Here is a 17,361-nt window from a genome sequence, read left to right as displayed (position 1 = left end):
TGCTGCCTCTGGCACTGGGTGCCTTGACTGTGTGCAAGGCATCATGAAATCTGAGGATTACCAAAGGATTTTGGGTCGCACTGTAGGGCCCAGTGTCAGAAAGCTGGGTTTGCGTCCAAGATCCTGGGTCTTCCAGCAGGACAATGACCCCAAACATACGTCAAAAAGCACTCAGAAATGGATGGCAAAGAAGCTCTGGAGAGTTCTGAAGTGGCCAGCAATGAGCCCAGATCTAAATCCCATTGAACACCTGTGGAGAGATCTTAAAATTGCTGTTGGGAAAAGGTGTCCTTCCAATAAGAGAGACCTGGAGCTGTTTGCAAAGGAAGAGTGGTCCAAAATTCCGGGTGAGAGGTGTCAGAAGCTTATTGATGGTTATAGGAAGCGACTGATTTCAGTTATGTTTTCCAAAGGGTGTGCAACCAAATATTAAGTTAAGGGTGCCAATACTTTTGTCCAGCCCATTTTTGGGGTTTTGTGTGACATTATGTCATATTTGCTTTTCTGCCTCTGTTTTATATTTGTTCCAATACATACAAAGGGAATAAACATGTGTATAGCAAAACATGTGTTAATGCAATACCTTTTTTGTGTGAAATACTTGATTTTCAGGAAAAATATCAAGGGTGCCAACAATTTCGGCCATGACTGTATATATATATATATATATATGATTTTGTGCACCCCTGCCACCCTGTAGCAGTATATATTAATGGAGGACATGTCCAAAAATAATTATAAAAAATAATAAAGATTAAAGAAAGCAAAATAAATAGATTGAAGTAACAAACAGCATCTCTTCCTTCCTCTTTGTTTTTCCTAGCAGCTCCAACACATGCTGTGAACCCACCAATTTATATAAAAGGGTTTGGGGTATCAATTTCTTCAAATGATTTACTCAAATGGAATTCAAATGGAATTATTGGTTATTCCTTATTTCTGGTAGTGAACCTACCAAAATCTTGAGACTCGTGAACTTTAGAAATTCTGTGGATTTGCCACAAACCTCATCCCTACAGGTAACAGGTCTGAGTGTAGTGGAAGTACCTGCTACAATTACAGTTATCACCAGCCTTTTCATCAATTACTGCAATGTATTACTACATATTGTAAGGGCCTGTTTACGCCAACCACACGTTCTTGCATTTTGTAACAAATGTGAAATACATTTGCAAAAAAACCCTTCTGTTGTAAGGCACTGCAGCACTATCTTGGTGAATCCTGCATGGTCAGGCTGTGGTCCCAATAAAGACTGTTAAATGAAATCCCTCTAGTCTACAAAGAAATTAAAAGCAAATAATGCATTTAAATGAGTGCTACCTCAATAAACTATGCTACACATGTTGAAAAGCTGTAGACGTTTTTTAACTGTTGGTCTTTCAGATTGCAATCCTCCAGGACAGTGAGTATGAATTAATAAAGACATGCCATGAGGCTGTTCACTTAGCAAAGTAAATGATCAATTTACAATGTGCATGTTAGTAAATAAGATAAACCTGTGTTCACTTTGAATATCCAATCATCAGCAAAGGAAATTAAAAACACAGTATTTTTGTTGGAACATGATTGGATTCTTTACCTTAGTTACTAAAGCAGGGTATACACTTTGAGGTTTTTATTTTCCTTCATCTAGCGGGTTGCTGCAACACAAGCAATGTTGATGCAGGGATCTCTCCCACTGTTCTCATGTATTCTGAAAGGGGTACTCCATCCCCCCCCCCCTGCCAGAATACACAGATCAGAGCTGCAGCCATTTGTTGCAAGCACTGATCACATGACTGTTTGTTAGACCGCCTTCTGTTGAACAGACAGCGGTACACACATACCGAAATTTGGCCAGCTCCTGCTGAAACAAATGATATTTGATACGTGTATACCCAACTTAAGCTTCATAAGTATTCATTTTGTTAAGTGAACAGTCTCTATTTTTGTAGTAAATCAACCCCATTATACCTCTACAGTAACAATGAATAATAAATAATTATTTAGCAAACTTAAATGGTCCACTCTATCAGAAAAGAAAAAGAATCACCACACTCTGGACAAAATACAATTCCGAGGTGACCCCTGCTGCTTGTTAATAAGCAAGAAACATTGCCCAGAGTGTGATGATTGTTTTCCTTTTCTGACTAATTTGCCGGAGTGCAACGATTCGGATCAGTATCTGGCGATTTCACCACAGAGCCTGTGATGGGCCACTCACCTTGAGTGGATAACATATCTCTTGTGGAACTTTAGAGGTCCACTGTATTTTAAAACAAGGATAATAATAGTTTATAAAATCCAAGGAGCAGGGCCCTCCTATCCCTCTTGTATTGAACTGTATTGTTGCTGTATTGTTGCTGTATTGTTTCCCATTATATTGTAAAGCGCTGAGCAAACTGTTGGCGCTATATAAATCCTGTATAATAATAATTTGGTAAAATTTTCCTTTTGTCTGTTGAGATACTCTATACAATTTTGTCTTACGATCTTTATTTATTAAATGCATGTGCTACTCTATAGATCCTTACCAGGAGAAGTATAGTATCTACTTCAAAACTAGTTGCTGGTCTAGACAGTTAGAATATTAAAGCAATAATAGCCTGATAAAAGTAGAACCCTTTCTGGAAATATTCACTTTTAATCCAGAACTCTCCCCCACAGCACTTCTTTTCTGCCACTAGACATGTCTGACAGCTAGAACAATTCAAACAACTTCCTCTAGGTTCAGTCTAGCATGGACCTACTAAAGTCTGAGACTGGAGAGTGAAAGCAGAAGTAACAAGCTCATGTCTCATTTGCTCTGCTTTCTCCTCCTATCAATATGTTCCATGTCATCACAAGAACTGATTGACTTCATGTGAGGCTTCCTCTCAGGGTCAAGATCTGTTATTAAGGGAATACAAGAGGCTGATACCATGTCATATTCAGGTACTTGCACAACTTGCATTAAAATACATTTAATGATACATTGATGAATACAGATCTGTGCCAATTTGTGTTTTTTTTATATTTTCTTAGAAGAGTTTGGCTTTAAATTAGCATTTGTAGATGTTGCTTGTATAGTTGCTACATGTATAACCAAAATTAAATTATTTCCAAATTGGTGTTTTGTGTGGCATTTTGAATTATTAACTAAATCTCAAGAATATCATCCATTTTAATATATGTTTCTACTTCCAGCTGCTACTCTGTCCTATTTGCCCAGCACTTCCATCTGTATCCACAAATGTGGTTGCTGTAATGCCATCTTGTTTCTTTACTGCAGCTTCAACTTCCAAAAAAAGTAATATATTTATGTTCCAAATATTTTTGTATATCTTTTGTCTTCATGTTTACTCTAAATTACACTTTGCACATGTAAGAGGGTGTTGTAGCTTGGATGAAAACAAAAAAGTCACATGGAAAAAATAGTTAAAGATTTAGGCATCAACTAAAATTGCAGAAAATAAGAGATGCATTTTTTTTAAAAAATAAACTGCAGTTTCTATAGTTATGTCAGATCAATTAAAAGTAGTTGAAAATAAAGGCAGAAGAATAATGAAATGGAAACAAAATTCTAAGTGCGATACCAGTGCGATATAGTTCAAATTTGATCATGTGTAAAATCAATAGGAATGTGTTCTGTTTACAACAGGCTATCAGACACTTTAAGTAGAGGCAGTGGATGTATGGCAAATCTCTCAGTTTGTTTTAACAACTTGCAGCAGACCTGTCATAGAGAAAATAGGATTTACACATTTTATCCCTTGAACCTGGTTCTGAGAAATTGAAGTGATATGGGTCACAGAGAAGCTTTCTAAAGGAAAGGATGTTCCTTATTAGTCATTTTTTTGTTTTTGAAGAATTGTATAAAATAGTTGTTCTCTGCTGAAATCTATGAGTCAAGACTGATAACAAGCAGTGCTAAATTTGTTTTACTATTATGTGTGCATAAATAGGCTTGCAATTCTAAGGAAAAAGCTAAATTTATAACTATAAGAGTCACTGAAGCAAGACATACCTGTAAAATATATACACTTCCAGGATTCTATTAAACAAAAAACATGTTGACTACTGGAACCCTATAATCTGTGCAAAAAAGGTAAATTCCTTAGAAAATATCTTTATTATACACATAGCAACTTCATTGTCATTACAGGACTCTTCAGTGATGTAGCGGTCAGCATGAGGACCTGCAAGGAACCCAAGAGATTGAATGGTGGTTTGCCTGCAGACTTTAGCAAAGGATTTCCAAAGATAAGAGTGGAGTCCAGCAGTACAGGCAGTGGGGAAATATAGTATTTATCTAATTCTTTTTTTGTTTTTCTTGCTTATTGCAACAAGGTCACTTTAAGCAATATAAAACAGGTAATTAAAAAACTGATTGGTAGTGTAATTAAAGCTAAAGGATAATCTACTTATATTTTCCCTTGTTTGGTTCCTCCTTTTCCTCCCCCCTCATCAATATGATGTTAAAGTGGAACTACTTCAAACCCTCCTATCTTTACAGCCAAGGAAGATGCCATCTTAGCCTCTGTTTGATGTGCAGATGCCATGGTGTTGCACATGTAAACTGTTAAGCCACCAATCATTGAATTGCTTGACAATTCAGTTGAAAGCAAATGAGACAGTTATCATGTATGGCATGCCTTGAATGTAACTGTTTAAGGAAACCATTAATTCCATGAGATTAGTAAAGCTATACAATTTTAAAATTAAACCTTTCCACTTTCATTACATACCTTATAAAGTATTAATGGGCCTCTATGCTTCTCTATACAATACACACAGATTACTGCTGGTAGGAGAAGTCAAGATGGTGCAGTATATGAAAACATCACAGCAACCTGCATCAGTACTCCTCCTAAGAGCCCTCAGTCCTCAATAAAGCAGTGTGGTGGCTTTTGGGAAGAATTATTCAAATATCAAAATGCCTTTATGGGTGGACGTCAATCTTGAGGAGTGGGTTACAGAAAGGAGGTGGGCAGGGACAATAATCCTGGGGCCCAATGGGATGAAGGGAAGCTGGATGTCCATCAGCCAGGAAATGAGGCAAGTATCATCTGACTTGCTGCAACTTCTGATGTACTCTGTGAAAAGCTTATACCAGTGTAAGCAATTTCAGTACAAAAGAGAAGTCTTTACAACTGTCCACGATTGAAGGTAAGGCTGGAGTTTAGACATAAAGTTAGGAATATTCACTTACTGCTCTCCATTGCTAGTACAGTGATGTTATGAACAGCATTGGTCTCTCTGTCTAAAGGTTTTGCAATTGTAATAACTCCATTGTTGGCATCAATGTTGAAATATCTCTCCAAATCTGTATTACGATCAATTGAATACCTGTAAAAAAAGATGTAATGTTTTCTTTAGATATTTGAAGAAGTACACTGTTAATATACAATACAGTAGAGATTAAATGGTGTAGACATCTCAGTAAACAAATATTGTGTTACAGCCCTGCTTACTTCACAAGTGGCTACCTAGAGTATTTCTTTCTTGGCAATCGTTCACTCAAAAGATTGATGATTGATGGGTATAACGTAAGCTTCAGCTTTCCTCAAATACCTTGCCACAGTGGAGAACAGCTGAAGCAGTGAATTGCTTTTATGATTACAAGTCAGAAGTTTTAGGTTCTGAACTCCCACAGATTAGATCTGTAAGTTCATGCATCTGTCATGCCTTATGTCAATAATGCAAGTTGTTTTTAGCCAAGTGATCAAATCTGTGGTGCATCCACACCATGATCAAAACCCCTTAAAGAGAGTGCAGAGTGGATTTTTATAGTTTATCTTTCTTTATGTATTTATTAACATGATTGTTCAAGGTTAAAAAAAAAATATTTCCATTTTGTAAGTCAGGTAAATATGGAAAATTGCATGTAAGTATGGTGTGTCTTCTTCTAAGCTTCTAGGTCTGCACATAGAACCCTGTTCTACTTTTTTTTATATAGATATGTATACCTATCAACTTTACTGAAAGAAGCCCATTGTTTACCAAACAGAATAGCTCAAGTTGAAATTTGCACACAAGTCAATGCGCTATAACAGCAGTGATTTCCCCTTATCAGATTGCTTAGACTGTAGGCTAGGCATGCTGGGACTCAATGCAAGCAGCTTTGGAAACAAGGCCCAGCCACAAACTTGACCTAAATGGTACTTTTACACAAATACTGCTTTAAAATTGCTTCTTCAAAACAGACTCTGGCATTCTACACATATGTTAATAAATAGAGCTTTGCATTGGAATAAGGTTTCTCTAAAGTTAAATAGATTTTTTATTATTATTATTATTATACAGGATTTATATAGCACCAACAGTTTGCTCAGAGTTTTACAATATAGCTGGAGACAATACAGCAACAATACAGTTCAATACAAGAGGGATAGGAGGGCCCTGCTCCTTGGAGCTTACAATCTAGGATTTAAAAATAGGTAATATTTTCCTTTTCTCTGAATGTTTCTGGCTTCCTAATTTTACACATATGGGTTGTTTTTATTACTATGCAATATAATGTTACATTATGATACAGTGTGCTTGTTCATGCATGTTAGTTACATTTCAGTCGCACAAACGCTGTCTATGAACATATGTGATTATAAATACAAGCTACCACATCCACAGGGAAGGAAAAGAATAAGCAAACAGCTGGAGAGCTACCTCAAATGAATATTTTGCATCTTCAATTTCCCTACTAATTGCTTTGTTCATTATACTGTCAAGTTTTGCACTGTGTCACATAGTTAAAACAAAAGATAATATATGGCGATTTCACACTGTGTGGAAGGTTTACACAGTTGCTGCCTTTCTCAATTTCACATGTCAATGTGTCTGCCATTTTGTATGAAGATGCAAGTGTTCCACAATGAGAAATAATTTAATTTTCTCCATGAGCACATGATCAATGAGGCAAAAATTAAAGTTTTTAATATGGAACTTGGGTTGTGACCTAAATGTAAAAGCATGAGCAATGACTACAATTAAACTGACTGCAAAAGACAGATTTTACATTTCTGTTTTATCACTTTTTTAATAGATTGAATATCATATCTTACAACAATTTATTACATACAATGCCCTAGCTTTCTGTAATTAAATCAAGGAAATAATTTACTCAGGGTTATCACATGAACTGAAGAGGACATATTAAGAAAGGTCATTTCTGATTGGTTTCTATGGGTTGCAGATTTTTCAGTAAATATCATGTTTGTAGATACTAGTGGTGGCTAAATTTTCATTGGTTGTTTCATAATTGAAGATCATATTAAATAATGAGTAATTGCCATATAACCTGTTTACCTGCTGCCACAACCTTTACAGGTTCAGGACTTAAAGGACAATAATAAATAAATACAACTCAATTATGAAAGGTGGGTTCAGTGATACTTTTTAACTAATGCATTATCTATATAATATTCAGCTGTTGGACAAAGGCACGCTGGTTTCATTTGGGGTCATGTAAGATACATTAGTGGATTTTCAATAAGCGCTGCATGGAGTAATTCAGTAAGTTGCAATAATTAGGCCTCATGCACACTGAGTGTTGGCTCAGCTCCTCTAAATGTCTCTTCTCCTGGCAGGAAAAAAAATACAATATAAATACATGGTAAAAGCTGTGCTTTGGTGTTAATGTACTCTACAAGCCAGAACTATAATGTCACATAACGCATATGAACATTTATAGGCTAACAAAATATACACCAAAAGCTTTTTTTCTGCTAGTGTACAAGGCCTTAATGGTGATTTCTAGAGATGAGCGAATCGAACATGACGAAGTGGAATTCATTCCGAAGATTTGGAAAAATTCGATTCGCGACGAATCCGAAGATTAGCAAACTTCGGATGCACGAATCGAATTTTCCCAAAAATGGCGGCGACATGTGTGGCGACGGAGAAAATGGACAGAGAAGATGGGGCGGGGATCTCTGGGAAGGCGCGCAGACAAGGCGCGCTGACCCATAATGCATTCATGACATGTGATCGCATTAGCCAATCAGCAGCCAGCCAGCACTGTGTAATGGTGGAGCTATAAATCGCGGCCATCTTAGAATTCTCCATTAGCCTACGGTCATTCAAGAGAGACAGACCTGTGTGTATTAAGGGACAGAGTTAGGGCCACAGAGACTTTAGGGCCACAGAATCGTTACTCAGGGACACAGAATCGTTACTCAGGGACACAGAATCGTTACTCAGGGACACAGAATCGTTACTTAGGGCCACAGCTATCAAAGAATCGAAAATTTAAAGTGACATACACCCTTTTTTTTTTTGGTGGCTGTCGAGCACAGTTGGTGCTGCAGTTTGCCGATTGTGCAAAATAAACTGACTTTCTGCTTCACAACCACTATTGTACGTTCAAAGAGTTAAATCCATTTACACGCCGGCTGGCGGTAATATTTTTTGGGTGATTAGTGCATTCCAGTGACAGAAACGTACAGTTTCCAGCCAACGGCAAGCTGCAATTGACCGATTGTGTACAATAAACTGACTTTCTGCTTCACAACCACTATTGTACGTTCAAAGAGTTAGATCCATTTACACGCCGGGTGGCGGTAATATTTTTTGGGTGATTAGTGCATTCCAGTGACATAAACGCACAGTTTCCAGCCAACGGCAAGCTGCAATTGACCGATTGTGCTAAATAAACTGACTTTCTGCTTCACAACCACCATTGTACCGGCTCCTCATGAACGTGGTTCAGCGGGTTTGCATCACTTAACGGCAAATCGTTGACAAACGCTGGGACGTTCAGTGTTGTGCGCATTAAGCCAGACACCAAAGGGCAGCACAGACCTGTTATTACTCGCTCAAGCATGGCTGAACAAAACCAGTCTCTACCACAAATTGGACCCAGACCTGCCCAGGGTCTCGTAAGTAGATTGCACGGAGGAGTAGAGTTCGTTATTGGAATTAACTGTGAGGGACTTTTAAACCTAGGCCTGTGTATGGCCTTCAATTGAAGCTGCTTCTGCTCCGCCACTCTGCCATTGGACTCTTGATAGTCGTCTCCCCACGCTGCTGCTGGGGGGACTTTTTAACATAGGCCTCTGTATGGCCTTCAATTTTAGCTGCTTACGCTCCGCCACTCTGCCATGGGCCCCTGTACCGCCTCCTCATGCTGCTGCCAGGCCCGTAATCTGCCATGGGCCCCCGTACCGACTCCTCATGCTGCTGCCAGGCCCGTAATCTGTCATGGGCCCCTGTACCGCCTCCTCATGCTGCTGCCAGGTCCAGAGTGTGTCATGGGTCCCTGTACGGCCTCCCATTGCTGCTGTCTCCATCGCCACACTCTGCCATGTGCCACTTTCAGGTCTCCTCACACTGCTGGTGGGTTCCATTTTGTCATAGGGTGCTGTATGGCCTCCCATTGCTGCTGCCTCCACCGCCACACTGTGGCTCCACACTCTGGTTTTGGCCCCGTGACTGCCCAAATGAGTGAAGTGTGCGGTGATTCTAAGATCGACGGCACTCATCTGCATGTCATACTGACTGACAGTATTATTTCTCTTCCCCAGCAGACTCCAAGGGCATTTAAATTAAAGGTACAGTGTTCTGCACTAATATAAAGGCTCTCTGAAGCCTAGAAACACCCTTTTTATAAGTTAAATTCGCAGCGAATATATTCGGCTCGAAGCGAATTTATTCAGAGAATTTGGCGAATCAGCCGAACCGAATTTTTGAATAATTCGCTCATCTCTAGTGATTTCATAAAAAAAAATAATAATAAAAAATAAAAGTAATAATATTTGTACAGCCAGCCTTGGCTGGAATATAGAAGTTATCTGGGTAGATGTAAGGCCATCTGATTATTTATATAGGATGGCGCTGTGCACCCCCTCTATCCGAAAAGGAGTTCAATATGGCCAGGAAAAGAGGATCAATGGAAATCTATTCACCAATCCCCCCCTTTGGAATGAACCTGTAAGTGATCAGCTCAGAGCACATGCACATACAGTACATGCACACCTAGCATTCACGTTCCTAAGTAAACAGTAATCAGGTAACACATATTAACTATCATCACTCATGCAATAATGAGAGGAGTAATTCTAGGGCCATTATTTAGGGTTAACACTAAACAGATGAGCTGTAAAGGTCTTTAAAGTGTCACCTATAGAAGATTTTAAGTGTTTTAATGTTTTGTTATTTTGTGGGCTCATGCAATTTTAAGGCTCGACAGATATGCTATTTGTCTTATACCAAAACAGGAATTGTATTAAGCGTGTGTACATTAAAAATATTTTTAGATATTTTTATTGAAAGTATAGGTTTTAAAACAGTTGCACAAATATTGTGCAAGCAACATAAAATATGCTACTAACATATTTTTTTATTCTAAAGGTTGTTTTACTTTCATAAAATATATAAAGGAAAAATCAATAAAGCAATAAACCACTTACAACACTTTTCTGGTGGTATGGTCCTGGTAAAACAAAAGGGTAAAACTAAGGCGCTATGCTGATGGATATCATATTATGGATAGGAATTGGGTAAAAAAGTACAAAAGGGTCTCTTCAACAACACACTGTAGGTATTTGCAGTGCCTCTAATAGGGTCTTGAGTCACCTATGGCACATATAAAAAACAAACAAACAACAAAAGACAATAAAAAGCATCTAAGCATAGAGGTTCATTGTGAAAGGAATAAAAGGGTTAAAATGCACTCACTACATGGATTGCTGTTTAAATCTATTGATTCACTACCAGATGTCTCTAGTCAGTGTTCCAGTTAGTCCTACCCTTTTCTCTTTAAGTAAGAGCAGCCCACCAAATCCCCTCCTTTTGGTTTGAAAAAGGGATGCTTCTTTAGCCCTGAAACATGTATATACCCTTATTACATGTGATGTGTGATGTCACAGCCAAACCCATCCTGCTACAGCCAAGCGGAGCTGATCCTGGTATTACACAACTCAGAAGCTTCCCACCCATTAGCTACCAGCTTGTATTACAGACTGAAGGATAGCATCCTTACACCAGCAGGTTGCTTGGTACAGCTCCGCATTTTCCAGCCACATCCCTGCCAACCTCTACAGCATCCCACGGCTCCCCAGACAGCTTCACCTGACTTGGATGATATGCTGCTTAACCCCTTCCATGCAGGGAATGGATTTAACCCTTTTATTCCTTTCACAATAACCGTCCATACTTAGATGCTGACACCCTCTTCTGTTTGTCTTTTTATATGGCCCATTAAAAAAGCCTGATTTTTTCAGTTTTTTATTTTGACTGCAGTTACTCTTTAAGAACTTCCCTGAATCTGCTGTATGTGTCGGTAATGTCACTGAAACTTGAGGCAGGATTTTTTTTAATCTAATGCAGGCTATTTTTTATTTTATTTATGTATTTTTTTTATTTTGACTGCACCTAGGCTTTAATAGTGCCACTTTTGCAAAATGGCTCTATGGCTCCACTAAATGCAAAAATAATTGCCTCCAGTTCATAGATAATGAAACTGGGGATAATTAAAGACCAACTGTAAGATAACATACAGAGATATTCCAGTCTCAGTGCTCTTCTGCAGGTGGCGCTTTCCCTAAATTCATGTACCTGTTTCCAACAGGTACATAAATCTATCACCTACACCAAAATTTGTTGTGTGGAGGCATGATGAAATTCTACGAGTGTCATATTCATTTCCCTGATAATGTTTTTGGATATATAAATGATCTTCAAATCTAAAATGCATGTTTGAATGTGTGCAACAAATAGAAAAATGTTTCTAAAGCAAAAGAGTTTAAGTGTATGTATAAAAAAAAATTAAATGGGAGACGCATAAGCATTTATCAAAGTCTGCTGCCTATTTTTAGGAGGACACCTCAAACCTATTGACAAATAGTGTATGTTTTGAAAGAGGCTGACTGTCAGCTGTTATGTCTTCCTGCAGTTGCACACCTACACCACGTTTGTTTTCTTAAGGAACCAGATGAAGACAATCAACATGGAAGGGGTGGAGAAATCCCTCCTTTTGTCTAAACAAAAGGTTTATGAATATTCTAATAAACCTTACAGAATGTTAGCCAACAAATTAAAGGCTAAGTTCACCCTTAAAAAAAAAAGAAAATAATGCACCAATTTTTTGCAGGTAAAAAAATGGCATTTATTTTTTTATTCCTGAAGACTGCAGAGCATTGCATTCAGGATCAACAGATTGCAGATGCAATGTCAGGCTCTTGCAGACTCTCAATAAAGCTGTCTGCCTGTACCTCCCATACAGACAAAGAGTTACTGGAGAGCAGGACGAACAATGAACTATGAGAGCGCTCACCAGTGCCTTCACGGTTCATTGAGAATTGCAAGCCATCTGTCGTGGTAGCAGATGATAATTGTAGTTCACTCACAGATCACTCTGAATGAATGACTTAGCCATGTGTGCAGAGCCCCACATGTCTGTGCTCTGTTTAATTTGTGACAGCAGGTTTGGGGAGAAGATCCTCCTCCTGCTGTCACAGGGGGAGATTGTAGGGGTGCAGGCAGGTGCTCCTTGGTAACATGTTATATGTTATACCCAAAATATGGGTGTTACATGTAACATGTTACCAAAGTTGAAGTTATTCTTTAAGAACTAATCCCTAATTCTATTCCCAAGTTTATTTTCCAACCAGACAGTAACCCTACTTACAGTCCTCAGGCTATATCTAACACTTTTGTGGATGTCACGGAGCTGGCCCTCCCCCCATCCTCTAGGCTTGCTGCCTGTCACCCCCCCACCCCTCAGCAGCCCCTCAGTTTTCTGTCCCATCCATGCTGGGACTTCTAGTCCTCCTTGTCCCTGACACAGGCAGCCCCCAGCAGCCCCTCACCCCCCTGTTGCCTGCAGTCTGGCCCCCTGCTGAGGGAATCCACAAACAGGCCCCCTCCTGTCACCCCTCCTCCCTGCTCCCTCTGCACATCTCCCCAGGCTCCAGGCCTTACAGGGACAAAGGCCTTGTTCCCTGGGCAGTCCATAGACCTGGGGGATGGGGCCCATTGCCATGGTAACCCGACAGGAAGTCTCCGGTTACCACTGCCTAGGAGCCAAGCTCTGTACTTAAGAGAGAGCAGAGAAAACCCCCGTGTGTGTTCTCCTAGCTGCGTGTGTGAGAGAAGACTGTGCTGCAGTGCCAAAATTATGAGTGCAGCGCTAATTAGTATCTAATAGAACCGTAATACAATATATACTCAATCCCCAAAATAAATCCAAGATACTCAATACATATACAGTGTCATGCATATATTCCCTCATGGGTTGGTTTACCCTGATGAAGTCACGAAGTGGGCGTGATGCAACGCGTCGGTACGTGGGGAGGAGCTTCCGGTAATCGCGGTGACGTCATTTCTGGCGTGGGGGCCATATTGGAACACCCTGTGTATTACCCATGCAGTACCCATGCAGTACACCCATAGCATGTGGTAGGAGGCTGGAAGATTCATCGTTTTGTGAGTGGAAATCTACTTTTTATACCTATTACCAATAAAATTACTGGTTGCACTATGGAGAATCTCTGCTTGTGTCTTACTATGACCCTGGGAGGAGCTGGCTGCTAAACTGGTGGACGCTGGAGGAGGAAGATATTTTCTAGAGAGTGATCCATACTGATAGGATCGTGTGATCCTGAAAGCGTGCTGGCCCCTTGGGGTCTAAGGAAGGAGGTGAGGGGGCATTTTGGCTGTTAAGGATTGTCACGTGTGAATCACGTACACTGCACATAATTTTGCATGAAGAGTGGAGTGTGAAGTTCATCATTAAGCACAGCATCATCAGTATTATTATTATTAACTTTGGACTTTTCTCGTATTTGAATTATCGTTCATTTCTTTGTGCACTTTTTGTGTGGCACTGTTTATTATTAGTATATATGTTATTATAGTATATATTACTTTATTTTCAAGTTTTTGCACAAGATATTCCCCATGAGGGAATATATGCATGACACTGTATATGTATTGAGTATCTTGGATTTATTTTGGGGATTGAGTATATATTGTATTACGGTTCTATTAGATACTAATTAGCGCTGTACTCATAATTTTTGCACTGTTTATTCACTTATTTTGGGTATAAGTTTAGTGTCAGCAGCTTATGGTTATAGGGTAGGAGTCCTTGTGAGCGCAGGAGGTTTTTTGTAATTATCTTTGTGCTGCAGTGCCAGCTTCTCTCGGAGGATGATGCCCAGTCCCCCTCCTCCTTTCCCTGGCTGACCTGACTGTCCATGCTGTCTGGAATCTCTTCACTGTGGAGGAATCTTCTGCTGTCCCCGTGAATCTGCCTGGACCTAACTCTTTGGTTCTCTGTGAATCTGCCTGGACTTAACCCCTTGCTCTCTGTGAACCTGTCTGGACTTAACCCTTCCCTGCCTGGAGCTTCCTGTGTGTATTAACCCTGTGGATTACCATACCCCTGTTGTTTCATAATGCCTTCCAGAGAACTTTACTGTGTTGCTGTGTCTGGTGTGGATCTGTGGACTAACGGAACTGTTGTCTGTGCCCCAAAAACCTCCCCAATAAACGCCCGCAGGTCGGGTTCCGTGCAATCTTTCTCTGTGTGCTCTCTGGTTCTCTTGACAGGGGAATTTTACAGCAAATTATATTATTGCCTTTAACCATCACAACACTCCCTATTTAAACTTGATACATTTACCAACTTTATGTCTAATATAAAACTACTCAAATTATCCCCCAATAAATTGGCCTCATTAATTACAGGAATTACAAATGAAGTATTGACTGAAGCTGTGAAAAAACTCCCTCTTCATAAATTACCCTGCTCAGATTGCCTACTTTATTCATATTATAAACAGTTTCTGCCTAAGTCCACATTTACCTAACCTATTGAGAGCCCTGCTCAAAGGAAAACTTCCCCAGCCCCAATTTTTGCACCCGTTTATAAAGATTATTTCTAAGCCCAGAAAGAACTCAACCTCCATCGCTAACTATAGGCCAATTGCCTTGCCTAATTGAGATGACAAATTTTAACTAAGATATTACCTAAACAGATTGCCAATATTACTTCCCATGCTTATCAATAGAGGTCAAGTGGGGTTTGTGGGGTTTGTGCTTAACAGGCTATAGTAAGTGCAGTACGCTTGAGATAAAACTAGTAGACATTTGCATTTTGTTTCAATTGTTTTTCAAATGAAAATGTTATTTTCAGAGATTTGGATGTATAAAAATCTCCAAATGAACATAGTAATGAATGTCAATGAATCAAATGAAAGTTATAACAAAATTAATAAATGCATTAGTTTCATTCAAATGACATCACATGAAGCGATAGTAGTCTGGGCCCATGGGGAAATTTTCAATTTTCAAATTTGTTTGATAATTCCGATATGGATAATTAATGGATCCAAATGTCATTCCATTTGTTAATTTGGATGCACATGATCCCAGTCGAAATTGTCCAATCAGCTCATGCCATTTCTCTTGGTGGGTTGGACTAGTATGCAAATATATTAAATCCTTCTGATTCAAATCTGTCCAATTTGATAATATATCGAATATATAGCAATCTTCTGATAAAACTGCTAAATTTTTTTAATCCACCCGAACCAACAAATATAAGAAATAGATGACAAAGATACGAAATTAATTCAGAAAATGTGAACAACATAATGAATATGATTAAATTAAGTTCTTCAATCAATGAATACATCTAAAAGAAACAAAATGAAAACACATGTCTAAACACTAGGTGGACCAAAGATCTAATTGATGTTGTGACACTAGCACTATCCTGCTTCTAAGCCTATATGCTCAGAGAGCCTTTGATACATTAGGTTGGCCATACAGTATACGTTTTCTATATTTCAACAGCTAGGTTTAAGGGCCCTCTTCCAAAATCCTATATTCCACTTCCTTAGCACAAGTTAAACTTCTACAAGCGATGTCCACCTGTTTCCAACAGTTGGACTACATCAGGACTATCCAGCTTCTTCCATGTTGTTTATCCTTTTACCTAGAACCTTTAGTAGGGCTATCCAAACAAACACTAATATACATGGAAGTGCTTCTCACTATAAGGAATATAAACTTTCCCTTTTTGCAGATGATATGCTACTAACACTTATATATATACAGTATATTCTACCAGAGGTGTTTAGTAGCCTATCATGATATAAGATCAACTTCACTAAACCTTTGTATATCCCTACAACACAAATCTCTCAGGCTAATTGCCCTTATAAATGGTGTGAAAATTCAATAAAATAGCTAGGCATCTCTGTTACCCCTACCTATCACACCTTAAATAAAACAATCTCCCCCCTTTATTTCAAGAGATCCATAAATTACTAAAACAGCAGGCCACCTATAACCTGGATCACATCACCACATTAAGATGTCCATCCTACCAAAAATGTTCTTTCTGAAATCCTCCCTATTCCAGTCTAACTCTCACACTTACATTGTCTTCAGAGAACATTTACCCAATTAATTTGGAATTATAGGACACACAGAAGTGCTAGCACTGTGCTGTTAAACTCAAAGAAGATTTAAATAAATATTGCAATGCCACTCATCTCCACCAAGCAGTTTCCTAGACAACACAGACAGCGTTTACAACCTGGAAATAGATTGAACATGGGCAGATCTACTTGATCATCCCTGCTTTTTGGTGTGGATGAATATAGTGAATTTGCTTGGGAGACTGAGATCTTCCCTTCTGGCACCCATGCAGTTTAACTATTTGTAATTGATGCAAGTTGAAATTCTATAACTCATTGATTAAGGACTTTTGAAAATTTGAGGACTAGGAAGGACCTTTCTAAAAATATATTCTACTTTTATCTTCAGATTAAACTTATCTATAAAAAAATGAATCTCTTACAATAGACTGCCCGACAATTTTTGAAACCATATGAGTCCAGGATCCTTCCCAGCTCCAGATGATCACAACCTTATATATTTTTACTTCATGATATGTCTTTTTCTACAGGAGACCATCATTTATATTTGAGAAAATAGGATAAAGCCCTCCAGCAATCTATCCTTTCAGTTTGTGTTGTATATAAAGAGAACATCTATAACATTTTAATGTTTTGGTGTAAGACCCTTGCGGTGCTATATTCCCATATCCCATCAGCGTTGAAGAGGTGCTGGAGATGTGGATAGTTAGTGGGTACTCTTTCATATATTTTGGCAATGCCCCAATGCCATTTTGGAAAAAAGTAGTATTGTGTCAAGTTATGGAGGTTGTACTCCCCACAGATCCTATACATTGTCTCCATGGTTTAACTTACCTAGAAATATCCAAACCTTCAAAATAGATTAACTACCTATATCTTGAGAGCAACTAGAAAACTCATTCCTTCGTTTTGGAAGAGTACAGTTATCACACCTCAGACACATTAATCAGATACCATTGAGGAAATCAGGAGGATGGAACATCTAATAGCAAAAATCTGGGATGGATTGGAAATA

At 38.8% G+C, this 17,361-nt stretch overlaps 1 protein-coding gene across 2 annotated transcripts in view; it reads right to left on the bottom strand.

Annotated features, from left to right (window-relative positions):
* Positions 1–17,361, bottom strand: part of CDH7 (cadherin 7) — a 340,655-nt gene that overhangs the window by 35,872 nt on the left and 287,422 nt on the right. For both annotated transcript variants that reach the window (XM_089671067.1, XM_089671068.1), the window contains exon 8: positions 5,171–5,307. In XM_089671067.1, the coding sequence (XP_089527193.1) occupies positions 5,171–5,307 (137 nt within the window). The remainder of the gene's footprint in view (positions 1–5,170; positions 5,308–17,361) is intronic.

This window comes from Staurois parvus, unplaced genomic scaffold (assembly GCF_062004578.1).
Source record: "Staurois parvus isolate SC_StPar_1 unplaced genomic scaffold, SC_StPar_1.0 ptg000097l, whole genome shotgun sequence".
Lineage (NCBI taxonomy): Eukaryota > Metazoa > Chordata > Amphibia > Anura > Ranidae > Staurois > Staurois parvus.
The sequence above is the reverse complement of the archived record's forward strand: the minus strand, read 5'-3'. Positions and strand labels throughout refer to the sequence as shown.